The 16,694-nt window shown below is 39.9% G+C and overlaps 2 protein-coding genes across 16 annotated transcripts in view; both read right to left on the reverse strand.

The window, feature by feature from the left end:
• TRIM37 (tripartite motif containing 37) overlaps nt 1–3,274 on the reverse strand; it is a 163,907-nt gene extending 160,633 nt beyond the window's left edge. For 5 of the 15 annotated variants that reach the window (XM_073797189.1, XM_073797195.1, XM_073797190.1 and 2 more), the window contains exons 1-2: nt 2,833–3,269; nt 978–1,079 (exon numbers count right to left, since the gene is read on the reverse strand). In XM_073797189.1, coding sequence (XP_073653290.1) covers nt 978–1,079; nt 2,833–2,853 — 123 coding nt within the window. In that variant the 5' untranslated portion in view covers nt 2,854–3,269. Of the gene's footprint in view, nt 1–977; nt 1,080–1,166; nt 1,283–2,832 lie in introns of those variants that run through there. The other 10 variants (XM_073797194.1, XM_073797197.1, XM_073797188.1 and 7 more) reach the window with 8 other exon arrangements.
• Nucleotides 3,275–4,577: 1,303 nt separating this feature from the next.
• Nucleotides 4,578–16,694, reverse strand: part of SKA2 (spindle and kinetochore associated complex subunit 2) — a 31,083-nt gene continuing 18,966 nt past the window's right edge. Inside the window, exons 3-4 of the mRNA XM_019945507.3 lie at nt 12,525–12,701; nt 4,578–7,266 (exon numbers count right to left, since the gene is read on the reverse strand). Of these exons, the coding sequence (XP_019801066.1) occupies nt 7,198–7,266; nt 12,525–12,701 (246 nt within the window). The 3' untranslated portion in view covers nt 4,578–7,197. The remainder of the gene's footprint in view (nt 7,267–12,524; nt 12,702–16,694) is intronic.

A 16,694-nucleotide genomic window follows, 5' to 3' on the forward strand; every position in this document is an offset into this window, starting at 1 on the left:
CAGCATGGTATGTAACTTAGGCCCTCTGTAGATGTGTAGTGTCAAAGAACACAGACTCTTGACCCAGGCTTCCTGGGTTCAAATCCAGCTCCATCATTTGCTAAATGTGTGACTGGAAGCAAATGATTTAAGTGTTACAGATATTACTCTTGACAAAGCGATATTTATCTTCCTCAGGCAGGAATAAGGAACCACAGAGAAATTTTGAGATGATGAGCATGTTAGATGACTTTGACTTTCTCAATAAAGGAAATAATCTACTAAGAGTCATGTGGGCCAGGCAGTTTTCAACTATGGCCTGCAGATGTGTGACTGAATCCCCACACACAACCAAAATAAGCTCTTCTGCTTTACATCTTAAGCTTCCTAATAATTTTGTTTCTGGGGTTCACCTACATTCAATTTTTAAAGCCATTGGATTATATTCATCTTTAAGGTCTCTTTTAACTATAAGATTATATGATTTTATTATGTGCCTTTTAACCCATTACTAGCTTTTTCTCTATCTTACCCATCAAACAAGTATAAACTCTCCCTCCTGAGTCTCACAGCACTTTGTGAGTGCCTCTTTAGGACACTGCACATTCTTCAATATAAACACAAAGACCATTCTCTCAATTAGATTTAAGCTTCTGCAGGGCAGGCACTTCCATCACTTATCTTAGTATCCTCAACCCCAAACACAACGCAGGTAAGCACTTAGTAAGTACTTGTTAAATGTACAGTGATTTAATAATGTAAATATACTAAAGTTACACTGGGCTTTGGTTTCCAGACACTTCATGGCAATTATGACTTGATGATTATTCATCTCCATAGTACTAAACAATACACATTGATGGTCTCCCTATTAAGAAACAATCATTTAAGACATTTTTAAAAGGACATAAAATGTAAAATTAAAACAAGATAAAGAAAATGGTTTTTACAATACACCCTATATATACTAAATGTATGTAAAAAGAGATACAACTTACCCTGATACAGCTGAAACAACAAAGTTTGGAGCAATGAGGACACAGGCGTGCATCCCGCAATTTCTCCATACAAATGAAACATCGGAAAACATCAGCAATGCTCTGAAAATAATAGATATAAGGTTCACCAGATTACGCTACTGAATCATGAGTAAAAGGCATGCTTGCAATAATTCACCTGACAATTACATTTATTTGGGGTTGATAACATCCCAGTTTTAACTATATTCCGTATCAGGACTTGGTTAGTCAAGGTCCAGGGTACCTCAGAACATCTCCTGGGAAAAAAATGCTTCCTTTTTTCTAAGCTTCACAGTGGTTCTAGTCTAAGAAAAGAATATGGAATGCAAACACAGACATGCACAAATATTTTCACAGAAACATCAATTATAATGGCAAGAATCTGGCTATAGCCCAAACGTCAAAATATTAAGTTACAGGAGTTAACATAGACTATGATAGTCACAGAAATATTTTTGAATTGTTTAATGATCAAAAAAAACCCTTATGATGTGTGACAGTAAGGAAAAAAAAGGCAAACTGTGACTGTATGAACACTATGAACTTGTGACTTTTTCTGCAATTTCCCCAAGGGGGATGCACTGCTTTTATAATTTAAGTATAAAAAGATACATTAATGGCAGCATACTTTGATCAAGAGAGAAACAATGTAATTCAGAATCCATAAATCTGAATTTCTGCTCTGAATTTCTGCCATGCTGCTGCAACCAACTAGCTACTTATTTGAGCCTGAAATTCTGTCCGTATGGAGAATTTTGGTGGTAGCTCTATGAAGGCTTTGGGAAGAAAAAAAATACGTAAACAGAAGAAGCAGTATTATCTTTGCCAGCCTCAGATGAATCCATTTAGGCAGTATCTGACAAGAAAACAGATATAATTAAATGTAGGTTATTATATATTTTAAGTTTATTTTTACAGTACTCACATTTATTTTTACTCCATTCCAGAGGAATTAAACTCTTCTAAAACCAAGGTAAGGTTACAAAACTTTTATAATACTTTTACATGAGGAATTAAGGAGAAAATTACTCACGAGTCTAACCATGACTCTGCAGGACCAGAAAGAATCTGTGAGATGCAGACGTTGGGGGATGGGGGGTACGGCGGGGGAAAATACGACCATTGGATGAACTAGTTTCAAGTGGAGTGCCCAGGTAATATAGCTGTTCCTTATCAACGATTTAGTATTTTAGTAATTGCAAGGTTCAAGTCTTGACAATTATTATTATTATACAATTATGTCCAATAAGCAATCATTTTTTAAGTTCCTAGCATTAACGTAAATACCCCAAACGTTTGAAATCATCGTTTACAAGAGTCATATATAAAAAGAATAGGTTGCTCTGGAAAACTACAGTCAAACAGGATAGTAAAATTATATCCTCAATCAACCTAGGAAGGGCAGATGTCTACAAAATGTACCGCTGGGAGGGAATGATTATCCATTCGGAGGGAGATTTGGATCCGCGCAAAAACTCGTAAGAACTGGTGGCGAGTCGCAGCGCACGTCCGTCTAAAGAATCTGCAGTTCTGCTCTGCACAGGCTGTAGTTTGCAGAAACCCTGTGGGGATGAGTACCCGTGCCAAGACATCCTGAAAACGCCAGGATACGCACCACCTGACTGCGGGTCAGAGCACAGGGCAGCCGGAGGGCTGCAGAACGAGCACGGCGTCCTCTGCACTGGGCCAGCCCCCTCCACAAAGGCAGCGGCGGGGTGGGGGGACTAGGGCAAGACGTCCTACGAGAGGGTGGACTAAGGCAAAGCGCCTCGAATAAAGAACGCTCAGCGGGTGGCGAGGGAGACTAAGCACCACCTTCCTCAAGCCCCCTCACCTCCACGCTCTGTTCATCCATTGCCTCCGGCTCTCGGCGGGGCGCTCGGCGACCCGCGGAGTCCGTGGTCTGACCTGTTAGGCGCCGGCCTGAGGTCACCAAGTCAAATCGCCGCGGAGAACAGCCGGGCGCCTACATCAGGGGTCTCCGACCACCGCCCCACCTGCGTGCCCCATCGCTTCGGGCTCGGCGCCAGCTACCCACACTTCGCCATTTTTATCCGCGCGCCAGCCCTAGGGCGCAGTGGGAGGGTGAGCGGTAGCCACAAGCTTCTTTCCTCCCGGCTGAGCGGCCCGCCAGCGACCGAGCAGGAGCCTTGCCCACGTGACGCGGGCGCGCGCCTATCAAACCGCAGCTGAAACCCGGCGGCGCTGGTCTTCCGCGACTCAGTTGCCGCTGGGAATTCGCAAACACCAACGGTAACCACGGTAGCGGAAGGTGCGGTGTGAGAAAAGGCGCGGCCCGCGTGCACGCATGCGCGCAGGCCGCAGCGCTAAGGGAGCGGACCAGCGGCGGGCGCCTAGTTCCCGCGGTGCAGGGGAGCACACGAGATTTGGCCGCTGGCTGCTGCAGAGTTGCGTGCCTTCGGCCCGTGTTAGCGCAGGCGGAGGAGGGCGCGGCGCTTGACCGCGCCCCGTTTCCCTCAGGGGAGGGGCGGCGCTCTACCCGTCTCAAACTTTCGCGCGCCAAAGGCTGGAGCCACCTGGAGGGTTTGTGGGAAATGCAGACTCCGGAGCAACACCCCTAGGTATTCGGACTCCGTGATTCTAGGGTGGGGCTCCACGAAATCGTTTTCAACAAATTCTCTCGGTGATTTGGCTGCAGGTGGCTTGTGGTCCGCACCTTGAGAAACTGTGGTGCAGAGGATTCGTGGCTAGTGCTGCTTTCTCGGGGAGCAAGCCCAGATTCTCAGGTTTTTAAGACTTCCGCCCCACGTACGGAAGCAAAGCTCCAGATTGTGAAGCTTAGAGCGGTAATTTCAGAGTCGGGAGTGGGAGGACGGGACCACGGACGGTGTAGACGTCAGACCCACACCCAACCACACTCGCCCTGCATTGCTTGGGGCTCGAGGTGAGCTATCGCCCTGAGACTGTGGAAAGTGCAAGAGTATCAGCTGTATTCAGCTTTCCCATATTGGCGTCTGCTTTCTACAGTTTTCTAGCGTAAGAAATGTTTAAAGATTGCAGAAATTGAAGGTGTGAGGCAAAGGATGTACATCAAATTCTTGAGTTTAATTTTTCCTTTCCAGTTTATTGCAAACAACTGTTACACTTAACGGAAAGTGAATGCACCTGAAAAGAATCAACAATTATCTAGGAAGAATTTCTTAAATATCAAAGCATTTGGACTTTCTTATAAGTAGTGGGCATAACAATTTTTTTTAACTCCATGAGCCATGTACAAAGATATAATTTAGGAATATTGTGCCTGAAAAAATTCTTTCAGCAAAAATTATTTATGGTCTTGGAACTACATAGAGGTGACAGTTGCACATCTTTTATACTAAAATGCCCTCACTTGTACATTTTAATAATGGCAAATGGTTAATTTTATGGTATGTGAATTTTACCCCAATTTAAAAAGTTACTTGGGAAACACGGTACTATACTACTTGGGACTCAAAGGGTAATGAGAAGTGGTCTTTGCAACCCAGCATAGCAGAAAGCAAATAGGTAAAATTACAATGTATGATAAATATTAAAATAGGTTCTTGTACTAATAGATATATTTGCCCAAGAGCCCCAAAATGTTTAAAGATTTATTGCCATAGTTCATAACAGTGGAAAATTAGAAAACCCGTACAACTAATTAGGGGTCATTGCTTGCAAGCACTGTCAGATTCTGGCTAACTAAGCAAAAAAGGAATTTAGTTGGCAGGATGCTAAACTGCTGTGTGTCGTTGAGAAACCTGTCATGTGCTCTATTAGAATTCCTTAAGGAAAGGCTGACCTTGCCATCCTCCTTTACCCACCCTCCAAATCTCCTAATTTGTGTATTATACAGCTTAAAGGCCTATAAAAGAGGAACTGGTAAAAATTATGGTAAATTTATATATACAGCTGTTCAAAAGAATGATATGAAGATACCAAAAATATTTTTAAGATAAAAAAAGGGTGCAGCTGCAGTACAGTATATAGTATCAGCCTATTTTTGTTTAAAATGTTTTTTAATTTGTATATATGTAGAAACATCTAAAAAGTTGCAGTTATTTGGGAGAATAAGCATACTTATATTTTTTTAATTTCTTAAAATTAAAGTTGTGTTTAAAATACAACCTAATTAAAATTAATTTGTATCACAACTTAAGACATAAAAACACTAGTAGTCACATAGGAGAAAACAATTATCCAGATGAGAAATAAAAAAGGTCTAAATTAGGTAGTAAGAGTGAAGGTAAAGTGAAGGTTGGATACAACAAACATTTCAAAGAATTATAGATTTCAAAGAATTATAGATTATAGAATTATAGATTTTATTAACTAAGAAGATAAAGGGATGCAAACTTTAATGCCAGCTAACAGAATAGTTGCTGTTAACAAAATAAGAAAATCTGTTAAGTATTCTGGACATGTTCAATTTGAATATTCAGGTAGAGGTTTTTATTGGAAATTTGGATCTAGGTCTAGTGAAATAAGTTATACTTGGGAATCATTCCCCAAAAGGGCACTAAATGAACCTTGGGAAATAAATGAATATATAAACAAGAGCAATTTTAAGAGGGATGAGGGGAAGAACCAACATTTAGAAGGTAACTTGTGAAGGAAGTCATAGAGGAAAAACAGTACAATCTAGTTTTTTTTCTGATTGAAAGCAAAACCCTGTAACACCAGTAACTTGTTAAGACCTCTTCATGATAACCACCATTTTTCAATATCACCATCACCATCACATCCCAGAGCCATACCATGACAGGAACTTCCTCAATATTCATTGCCTGAGTACTGAAGAAAAATAGTATCTGTTACTAAGGTGTGACTTATTTATCTGTAATTTAAAAGGGGGGGGGTTACTTTCTGTTCTCCAGATATTCAGAAGAGACAAGACAATTTTAACTGAAGCTACTCTTCCAACCCTGTCTGTCAGCTATTATAAGTTTGTTAATAACATAACAGAAAAAATTCTTTTAAAATTACATTAAAGTATAATTCTATAACCTGTAAAACTAACATTTGATACACTTTTCCTAATCTTTCAATGCCTTGTTTTTATGACATATATAGAAATATTTATTGAAGGACTACTAAATATCAAACGCTAATACTTTACCATCTTATTGTGCTTCCAGCCATCCTGACACACACAAGTCAAGTGGTTTGCTCAGGGTCATACAGCTAGAATTTAAAACCTGTGTTTACATATCCGGTATGAGTCCAAAGCCCAATCTTGACGACAAAGCTACAATATCTGCTTCTCCTCTTACCTATTTAGCATAGCTTTAACATTTCCCAGAACATTAACAGTAATAATTTACTGGCAACCTGACCTTCTGTTGTATAGATATACCATGATTTACTTTCATATTTACTTGCCATTAGTTTTTTTCTTTTTTTTAATAGGGAAGTTGACACGCGCGCGCGCACACACAAAACAAACTGGCAAGTAGCGGTTGTCAGTGATCCTCTCATTTCAGTTTCTTAGCTTTCATATACAGTAGAATGAACAATTACAGTAATATAGACCAGAGGAGAACAAAGGTAGTATTGAAGTATAACAGGGACAATCTAAAACAGCGTTTGAAAGCAGAGCTCATGCTGCTCAACATTAGCAGGAAGAAGGAATAGGACAAAAATAAAAGTGAGGCTGTCACAGAAAAGCCAGCTTATTACTAAGTTAGGTTTTATGGGAGGCTGTTAAGTCACACATTAGCAGTCTCACAAATAATGTGACCACATCTGCAATCAGAATTTTCAATAATAAAATTATATACATATATATAACATAATACAAATTTTTTTTCTATCCTTTAATTTCCAAAGCATGTTCATTCACATTTGACTGACTGGTGGTACATAATTTTCTTTTACAATAGGCCAGGACATCTGTGTTATCCTGATTATACAAAAACAGATACAAAATGGTGTTGAGACTTGCCTGAAATTACAAGACTAAGTGTATACGCATATATATTTTTAAATCTCTTTATTTCCATTCCATCCCTTTGGCTGAACATTATGAGTACAGTATCTGCCCTTCTTCTTGTATTCCCCTCTCTCGTGGAAGGCATCACTATCCAGTAACCCAAGCCAAATCTCCTTTGTCATCCCCCCACCAACAGTAATCAAATGCTAACAAGACAGCTTCCTAAATCTCTCTGGAATTGATCTCTTCCCCATTAGAGTTCCCTTTTGCAAGTCCATTTCTTCATCATAAGTCTGACATGTGAGCTCTTAATTGCTCTGCCGCAGTTTTCTCTTCTTCAGTCAGTGGCAACAGCTACAAAACAAATGACAAAATCTTTATTTCAAAATCCCTTAAAACAACAAGGTCCTACTGTATACCACAGGGAACTATATTCAATATCCTGTGATAAATCAGGATGGAAAAGAATATGAAAAAGAATGTATATATGTATATAACTGAATCACTATGCTGAAGAGCAGAAATTAACACATTGTAAATCAACTATACTTCAATAAAATTTTTTTTAATTAAAAAAATCTTTAAACTGCTAAATTAATTTCTGCTTTGTTACACCAATAAATGTTTCCATAAGTTCATACTATGTATATAATCACAAATTTAGGAAGGCAAGGAAAAAGTACATATTGGCTATCTATATACAAGCTACTTTGATGTTTGAGTTTCCAAAGAACTTGCAATTAAATTGAAGAAACAAGACCAAGAAATCAAACAATTTAAGGACAGTAATTTAACAGAACCAAGGAAGTCACATTTGAACAGCATATTCTAAAAGTACTTTGAAAAAGAAGTGGGAACAAAAATAGTCTGGAAGTTTCTTCAGAAGTAGAGATTTGGGTTAAATTTTGAAGGATAATTAAGATGCTTTTATCTGCAAGTAATAGAGACACATTTGAAAATGGATAAATAAGAAAATGTATTATCATTGCACAATAAATACAGAAGGGCAGGTTTCAGGGCTGGTTTATGCTCAACAATGTAAGGACTCAGTTTTTTCCATCTAACAGCTCTGATATCCTTGATGGTGGCTTTATCCTCAAGCTGACAGGAAAATGGCTCTAGCGGTGCTAGGTATCACATCTGTACACAATGTTTAGAAGAAGTAAAGCTTTCTCTTCCCAGGGTTCTCTCAGCAGTGGGGAAACTCTTCCTAATTTCCTACTTTCAGACTTTCCCTCCTCATATGTCATTTGCGTTACAAACCTATTCCTGAACCAATGTTAGTTAAAGGAAAATCCATTCCCCTTGCAAATCAGGCACACCCCCTGAAGCTGAGGATAGCAGCAACTTTACCTCAGGCCTGAGCCTGAGGAATGGCACACATCTCAAGAGAGTCAGTAATCTTTTAGGCAGGAAGAGAGAACAGATGCTGAGAAAACAACCAGCAAACAGAATTCACAAAAGCAGGTAGAAGGACTACTAAACAGCAAAAGAGAAGGGGACTTCCCTGGTGGCGCAGTGGTTAAAAATCTGCCTGCCAATTCAGGGGACACGGGTTCAAGCCCTGGTCTGGGAAGATTTTCACATGCCACAGAGCAACTAAGCCCATGCGCCACAACTACTGAGCCTGCGCCTAAAGCCCACGAGCCACAACTACTGAAGCCCACCCTCTGCAACAAGAGAAGCCACCGCAATGAGAAGTCTGCGCACCGCAACGAAGAGTAGCCCCTGCTCGCCGCAACTAGAGAAAGCCCACGCTCAGCAACGAAGACCCAACGCAGCCAAAAATAAATAAGTATATAAATTTATATATTAAAAAACAAAAAACAAAGAAAAGCCGAAGGCAAGTTGTAAGGGGCTTTCACGGAGCACCAACAAACAGGCTAGCTGAAACATAGGGTTAATGAGGAAATAATAGGAGGTAGGACCTGAAGAATCACTCAACTAGTTACAAATCTGCTTAACTATATAGGTCATCTCTAGAGAGACTGCCAAATCTGGAACACCTCGTACCTACAGAATCAGAAGCTCTAGGGCAACACTGTCCAATAGAACTTGCTGTGATGCTGGAAATATTCTGTATCTGCACGGTCCAATCAGTAGACGAAGGACTGAATTTTTAATTTTATTTAATTACTTTTAATTTTAATTTATATAGCCACATGAGGCCATTGGACACCCCACCTGGTTTCGTTTATCAAGCCATCATTTGCCCAAAATGTTCACATGGATAAAATGAAAAACAATCATAGGCCTTACTGCAGCCCAAATAGTAACAGAATTTCCCTCTTCTGTCTCAAAAACAGGAAATGGCATTATTCTGGCAAGACTTTGTTCTCCATGAATCCATGTTTCTCATTGTGATCTCTGAAATTCAGAGAGATTTCAGACCATCTGTTTATAAAATAAAACTTCAAAGAGGTTTTCCAGGAGTTAACCAGTCTAAAATGTGTAGAAATTTTTCTTCTTTAATACAAATGTTTCAGAGCATCGATGGAATACCATACATTCTATCTTTAATGCCTTTTTAATTTTCTGTTTATTGCTATACTTTTGTTTGGGAGGGGTTGTTTTGCTATCTTCTATTTGGAACAAGTTTAGTCCTTTTTTTTCTTTTGATGGTCACCTTTACAATTAACTATATTTAAACCTCAGTGTCTTAACAGCAACTAAAAAGATCAGGAAATTAATATGCATTCCCTTCCTTCAACCTCCTTTTCTGTTCTTACCTCCCTATTTATTTATTTATTTATTTATTTTTGCGGTACGCAGGCCTCTCACTATTTGTGGCCTCTCCCGTTGTGGAGCACAGGCTCCGGACGCGCAGGCTCAGCGGCCATGGCTCACGGGCCCAGCCACTCCACGGCATGTGGGATCTTCTCGGACTGGGGCACGAACCCGTGTCCCCTGCATCGGCAGGCGGACTCTCAACCACTGCGCCACCAGGGAAGCCCCCCTATTTATTTTTTACTATTACCAATTCAAGTTTTTTTAATTCAAATATACATTTTCTGTCCTTCCAAATGAAAAACCACTCAACTTGATAAAAATCATAGCAAGATAATAACTGAACCGTTTTACTTTGTTTGCTTTCTTTTGTTTATGAACAAAGGACCATTTGCCCTAAGTAGAGATCCCTTTCTTGTTCTTCATGTTCCCAAAATAATTTTAAAAGCCCTTTTGGTTATTTTAGAAGTTTTCAGAATCCTCAGCTCAATCTAGCCTTTGGCTTTCTTAACTATTCTCACAGTTCTGACCATATGTCTAATATACCTCTTTTTATACTTGAAATTCCTTTACACTCTGGGCTCATAGAACTATTTTTGGTTATATAACTCTCTATAGATGCCATTCCCTTTTCTTCCACATTTTGATCATAAAAATTTTCTCTTGGGCTTCGCTGGTGGTGCAGTGGTTGAGAGTCCGCCTGCCGATGCGGGGGATGCGGGTTCGTGCCCCGGTCCGGGAGGATCCCACACACCGCGGAGCGGCTGGCCCCGTGAGCCAAGGCCGGTGGGCCTGCGCGTCCGGAGCCTGTGCTCCGCAACGGGAGAGGCCACAACAGTGAGAGGCCCGCGTACTGCAAAAAAAAAAAAAAAAAAATTCCCTTAATTTTCTACTGCTATCTCATTTTTAAACTAGTGGGTATAAGACCCACTATATTCAACATTTCCCAACTTGGCTATCATTGATTCTAAAATATGATCTCCTTTTTCAAGGTTTATAACCTGCCTTTCAGTCATTTCTCCTTATTTGTCATCATCTGATCCAAAGTGAAAACCCTTAGCTTCCTACCTTTGATATAATTATTCCTCATTTCAGATACTTCTTTTAACTAAATGAAGACTTTTATAGATATTTAAATGATTTGACATCCCCTATCATTATCATAACTACTTTTCTGTACCACTTTTTTAATCTCAGAAATATGCCATTTATTTATCATATCTAATGGAGACAATTTTTAGTAAATATTCAAAAAATCATTTTTCTCTTTCATTTTTCTCTTTACTCACCCAAATTTATTGTGCTTCAATAAATTCATGGATTTCTATACATATATGTTGATATATACATCCAGAACTACTCTTAGTCTCTCCTTCAAGATTTGTTTCCTTAGAACAAGTTTTGTGCTTCTGTTGTCAGGCTCTGATCATATGTACAATGAAGAATATGTGACTTGATTTTATTTATAAAGGTTATTACATCTTTTTTGCATTTTATTTATTAGCAGGTGACGCCACCCATACTGTTTAAATTCCTGCTCCCTATTCCCTCTGTGCCCTTTTTAATTGCCCTCCCCTCTTCCACTATTCATTTCTCCATGACATGCATTTAAGGTGTCATTTTACGATTTTTACCCAGGCACTGTTCTCTTTTCCTCCATTGGTAACATAAAGAATTCTTGATCAAATTAACCTGGGTAATCAACCTTTGAGATCTACTCTTGCTGCAAGCCTATAATTCAAGTAACTTAAGCCATAATTTAGTTCAGACTTGGCAAATAAATACCATGTATGCTGCCCCTAGCAGCATGCCACAGCAGATAGCTTTTTTGCCATGCCCAGACACAGCTCCTTAATACAGCATTCTAAGCAGGTGTTACCAGTTAACTGATTGGAGTTAGCACCAGAAATTAAAACCTATTGGACATCTTTTGTCCAGATAATTAAATTCAACTCTATGATTCCATCTACATTAGGCTATCTTTTCTTTCAAAAGCCCTCACCTTTGCATTGTAAATGAAAATGCGAGCAAACTCTTCAATTGGCTGTTCGAGATCTCAGTGCCTAGGTCAGCAGTTCATATTCTTTTTCCTACTCCAACATATCTAAAGAGTTTTACACATCACTGATAGAGGATTACACTAAATGAGATTCTTACAGTAAATGAGAAGAGGGTGCAGAATGGAAGAAGAGGATGAAGGTCAGGCTTACCCAAGTCCACCAACCCAACTGAAGAAAAGGAGAACTAAAAAATAGTCACTGGTATAGATGCTTTCTAGATTTCTCAGTCTCACTAGTTCTTACAGGAACCAGCAGAACTGGTAGATTTAATAAGTATTAGGAAGATTTCTCTTCTGCCATGGCTACATAATCCAAGACAGCATACCTCTTCATTAACCATGTCAAGTCCACCTGCTCATTTTAAAATAAAAGGAGGGAGACTTCCCTGGTGGTGCAGTGGCTAAGAATCCACCTGCCAATGCAGGCGACACGGGTTCGATCCCTGGTCCGGGAAGATTCCCACATGCTGCAGAGCAACTAAGCCCACGTGCCATAACTACTGAAGCCCAGGTGCCTAGAGCCCGTGCTCTGCAACAAGAGAAGCCACTGCAATAAGCCTGCGCACCACAACGAAGAGTAGCCCCGCTCACCGCATCTAGAGAAAGCCCGCGCACAGCAAAGAAGACCCAACACAGCCAAAAATAAATTAAATTTATAAAATAAAGAAGATGAGCGCTATTATACTTCAGGGAATCAGGAAAATCTCATTTCTATCAACAGTTCCAACTGCTGAATTTCAAAATGAGAGTTACTGGGGATTTATCTTTCAAAGAGAAATTCAGAATTAAAATTCTACAAATCCAACTGGTCAATTGAAAGCATTACCTTCAGGTCTGTTTGCTTTTGTAGTTCTTGTATCAAGGTCATAGTCTTATTGAAAGTAGCACAAATGCGGCTCTTAGTCTCTTTATGCTCGACAGCAATTGGTTTAAAGCGTGCATGCAAAGTTTGATATCGAGACTTTATTGCTGACAATTCCTTTAAGAGTGTAACAGGATTTTTCTATATCAGGAAAAAAATTAATATATATTAAACCTGGAAAGGAAAAATTAAGCTTCTTTTAAGAATTAAAATATATACAGCACATTCTACCATCCATTTAATAGAACACTGTATTTAATACGCAACTATGGGACAGAGGATGGGAGGAAGGAAAAAAGAGAGAAGTATAAGACCTACATCCTATTCTCAAGGAATTTAAAGCCTAGGCACAGAAATAACCCCTCCCCTGCACACACACACACACACACACACACACACACACACACACAAAACAGCAATATTAAACAGCAAATAAGGTCACATCAGATATGTAATATTTGATGTATAGCTCACAATAATTAATTACACCATACTTCTAAAATACAGTTCTAAATGTTATTATACAGAAGGTGATTTAAGGAACTATTTTGATTTGTTGAATAAGACAACTTGAAACCACTTAGGATGAAATTCTTTTTTAATTAATTTATTTATTTTTGGCTGCATTGGGTCTTCATTGCTGCACACATGCTTTCTCTAGTTGAGGAGAGCGGGGCTACTCTTCGCTGCCGTAAGCGGGTTTCTCATTGCGCGGCTTCTCTTGTTGCAGAGCACAGGCTCTAGGCGCGCTGGTTCAGCAGTTGTGGCTCACGGTCTCTAGAGTGCAGGCTCAGTATTTGTGGCGCACGGGCTTATTTGCTTCGTGGCATGGGGGAACCTCCCAGACCAGGACTGGAACCCGTGTCCCCTGCATTGGCAGGCAGATTCTTAACTACTGCGCCACCAGGGAAGTCCTGAAATTCTTAAATACACTGTCATGGGGCTAAAGTATGTATGAGCACCAATTCACTGACCTCACTATACAAAATGCATGCCAACTCAAGCAACTATATTTATAAATTACATTAGTTTTTCAAATTCATTTTGGAATATAAACCACTATTCCATAAAAGACATTTCAACTGGGTGCTTTCTGCCACTTGGTTATTCTTTTCATTCCCTGGTGGTTTCTTAGCAAACCCTCCAATACTAGCTATTCCAAACTTTCTCCACTCCCTCCAGTTCCCATCCACCCCTTCTTGGCAAAATACCTCACCCCAACTACTTTACTGAGAAGACAGAAACCATCTAGGAGTTTCTACTCCTGCGTTTTCACTGAAAATGAAAACACTGTGGACATTCTGATCCTTACTTAGCCCCTAACACTACCACTATTTTTAAAAATAAATTAGTTTATTTATTTATTTTTGGCTGCATTCGGTCTTCTTTGCTGCACACGAGCTTTCTCTAGGGGCAGCAAGCGAGGGCTACTCTTGGTTGTGGTGCGCAGGCTTCTTATTGCTGTGGCTTCTCTTGTTGCAAGGCACAGGCTGTAGGGACACGGGCTTCAGTAGTTGCAGCACGCAGGCTCAGTAGTTGTGACTCTCGGGCTCTAGAGCGCAGGCTCAGTAATTGTGGCGCAGGCGCCTAGTTGTTCCACGGCATGTGGGATCTTCCCGGACAAGGGCTTGAACTCGTGTACCCTGCATTGGCAGGTGGATTCTCAACCACTGTGCCACCAGGGAAGTCCCACTACCACTATTATTGTTGTGTCCTCCCCATATCCTCCAGAACCTTAAATTTCCTATATTTCAATAACCTTTTCATACCTCCCTCTATACAGACCTCAAATATATATAAATTTTCCCCATACTGAGGGGAAAATTAACTCTTCTCTTGACTCTGTTGCAATTCAAAACCAGTTTCATTTTTCTTACTCCATTTGCCACCAAACTTCTAGGTCCTATAATAATACATTTCCTAGGCCTTTTAATAATAAATAGCCCTGGGACTTCCCTGGTGGCACAGTGGTTAAGAATCCACCTGCCAATGCAGGAGACACGGGTTCAAGCCCTTGTCCAGGAAGATCCCACATGCTGTGGAGCAGCTAAGCCTGTGCGCCACAACTACTGAGCCTGCGCTCTAGAGCCTGCGAGCCACAACTACTGAGCCTGTGGGCTGCAACTACTGAAGCCCGTGCCCCTAGAGCCCGTGCCTCGCAACGAGAAGCCACAGCAATGAGAAGCCTGCGCACCGCAACCAAGAGTAGCCCCCGCTCACCGCAACTAGAGAAAGCTCTGCGCACAGCAACAAAGACCCAAAGCAGCCAAAAATAAATAAATAAATAATAATAATAGAAGACCCCATAGACCAAAGTCCTTTGCCCAATTATTTTAAACAATCAAAAAGTCAGACTTGCTCTATAATTTTGATATCCCTCTTTTTGCCTCTCCTTATTTCTTTCCTATTCTAATCTTCTTAAACTGAACTCTTGATTTCCACAAAACTATAGTATCTTGGTTATCTTCCCACTCTTCAAGTATCTCCTTTGTGGACCCTACCTCATGGCTATAGTCAGAGGCTCAGTTCATGGCCCTCTACGCCCCTCTTCTTTGGAGACTGATAAATAAAGATGATTCTAACAGGAATGAATAAGAACAGAAAATCTAACTTAAAGACTGTTAAAATAACTCTGCAGAGAGTGACCAAGACCTATGGCATGAAGAGTAGAAGCAGGAAAAGGACAAAAGAGACACCATAAAAAAGTTAAGAAAACTTATAGTATGTTTGATATGGGCAAAGAAATATAGATGACACCAAATGTATAGTCTGGCAAATACTGTATATTAAGATGCCTTTTGGGATATCTACTCAGTAAACACCCCAATGACACTGAGACCTGTACCCTAACCCTTCATTTCTCATAATGTATCTAGACATTCTAAGAGATTGCCAGTAGAAAAACTGGAAAATACAGTCCAAAAAATATCCTAAAAAGGAGGGGGGAAATAGACAAAATTGAAAGATAAGAAAAATAGAGGATAGATTCAGGAAGTCCAATATTTCAGTAATGGGAAAGGCCACAAAAGAGGATTTCTTTTCTTATGAATATATGGGTAAGAAAAGTGATATGACTTTAGATTCACGTGTTTCATATTTAAAGAGCCCCACCAACTGACAGCACAGTTAATGAAAAAACCTATATCATAATCATAAAATAATTATAAAATTTCACAGCATAGATAAAATATTCTTAAAGTTCCAAGACAGATAGGTGTGCTGCAGGATTTGGGGGCGGGGTGGGGGGGGATGGAAGGTATAAAATAAGAAGGAAGACAAATACAACTGATCAGGAATTAGAATGGCATCTATTTCTCAACAAGAACACTGGAAGCTAGGAAACCACAAAACCATGATTTTAAAATTAAGAGAAAATAATCTCTAACCTAGAATTCCATACTCAACCAAACCATCCATCAACTAAAGGATTAAATAAGGGTTAAGTAAATACATTTTCAAACATCTGACATCTCAAAGAGTGAAATATATGATCCAAACTAAAGGGAGTAAAACAAAGGGAATTACCAAAATTATGGTAAAGAAATTCCCAGCCATGCAGGAAGCCTGTAGAGCCAAAGGTTAGATTGGAGCAAGAGGACAGACAGCACACAAGGGATGTGGAAGAAAATGAAACTTAAGGATCATGTGATGTGTCTGACAATGTTGACAGGAGTTTAACAGTTCTGGTAGAAAAGTCTGAGGCTGAATTAATGATAAATGCATAGAAAAACTAAGAAAATTGAAGGGGAAAAAAAGAAAACAATTATTAGCTCCAGAAAAACAAGTTGTGTAAGAAAGGAAAAGCAAACATAGTATATTGCGCGACTTGGATAAAAGCAATATTTGCAGAGCCATAATTACTGTGATCTGAATGTGTCCCTGCAAAGTTTATTTGTTGAAACCTAACCCCCAAGGTGATGGAATTAAGAGGTGGGATCTTTGAGAGGTGATTATGTTATGAGGGTACAGCCATCACGAATGGGATTAGTGCTCTGATAGAAGAGACCTTAGAGAGATCTTCCCCTTCTGCCATTTAAGGATACAACCAAAAGTCTGCAACCCAAAAGAAGGCCCCAGGGCTTCCCTGGTGGCGCAGTGGTTGAGAGTCCGCCTGCCGCTACAGGGGATACGGGT

Source organism: Tursiops truncatus, chromosome 20 (genome assembly GCF_011762595.2).
Source record: "Tursiops truncatus isolate mTurTru1 chromosome 20, mTurTru1.mat.Y, whole genome shotgun sequence".
Lineage (NCBI taxonomy): Eukaryota > Metazoa > Chordata > Mammalia > Artiodactyla > Delphinidae > Tursiops > Tursiops truncatus.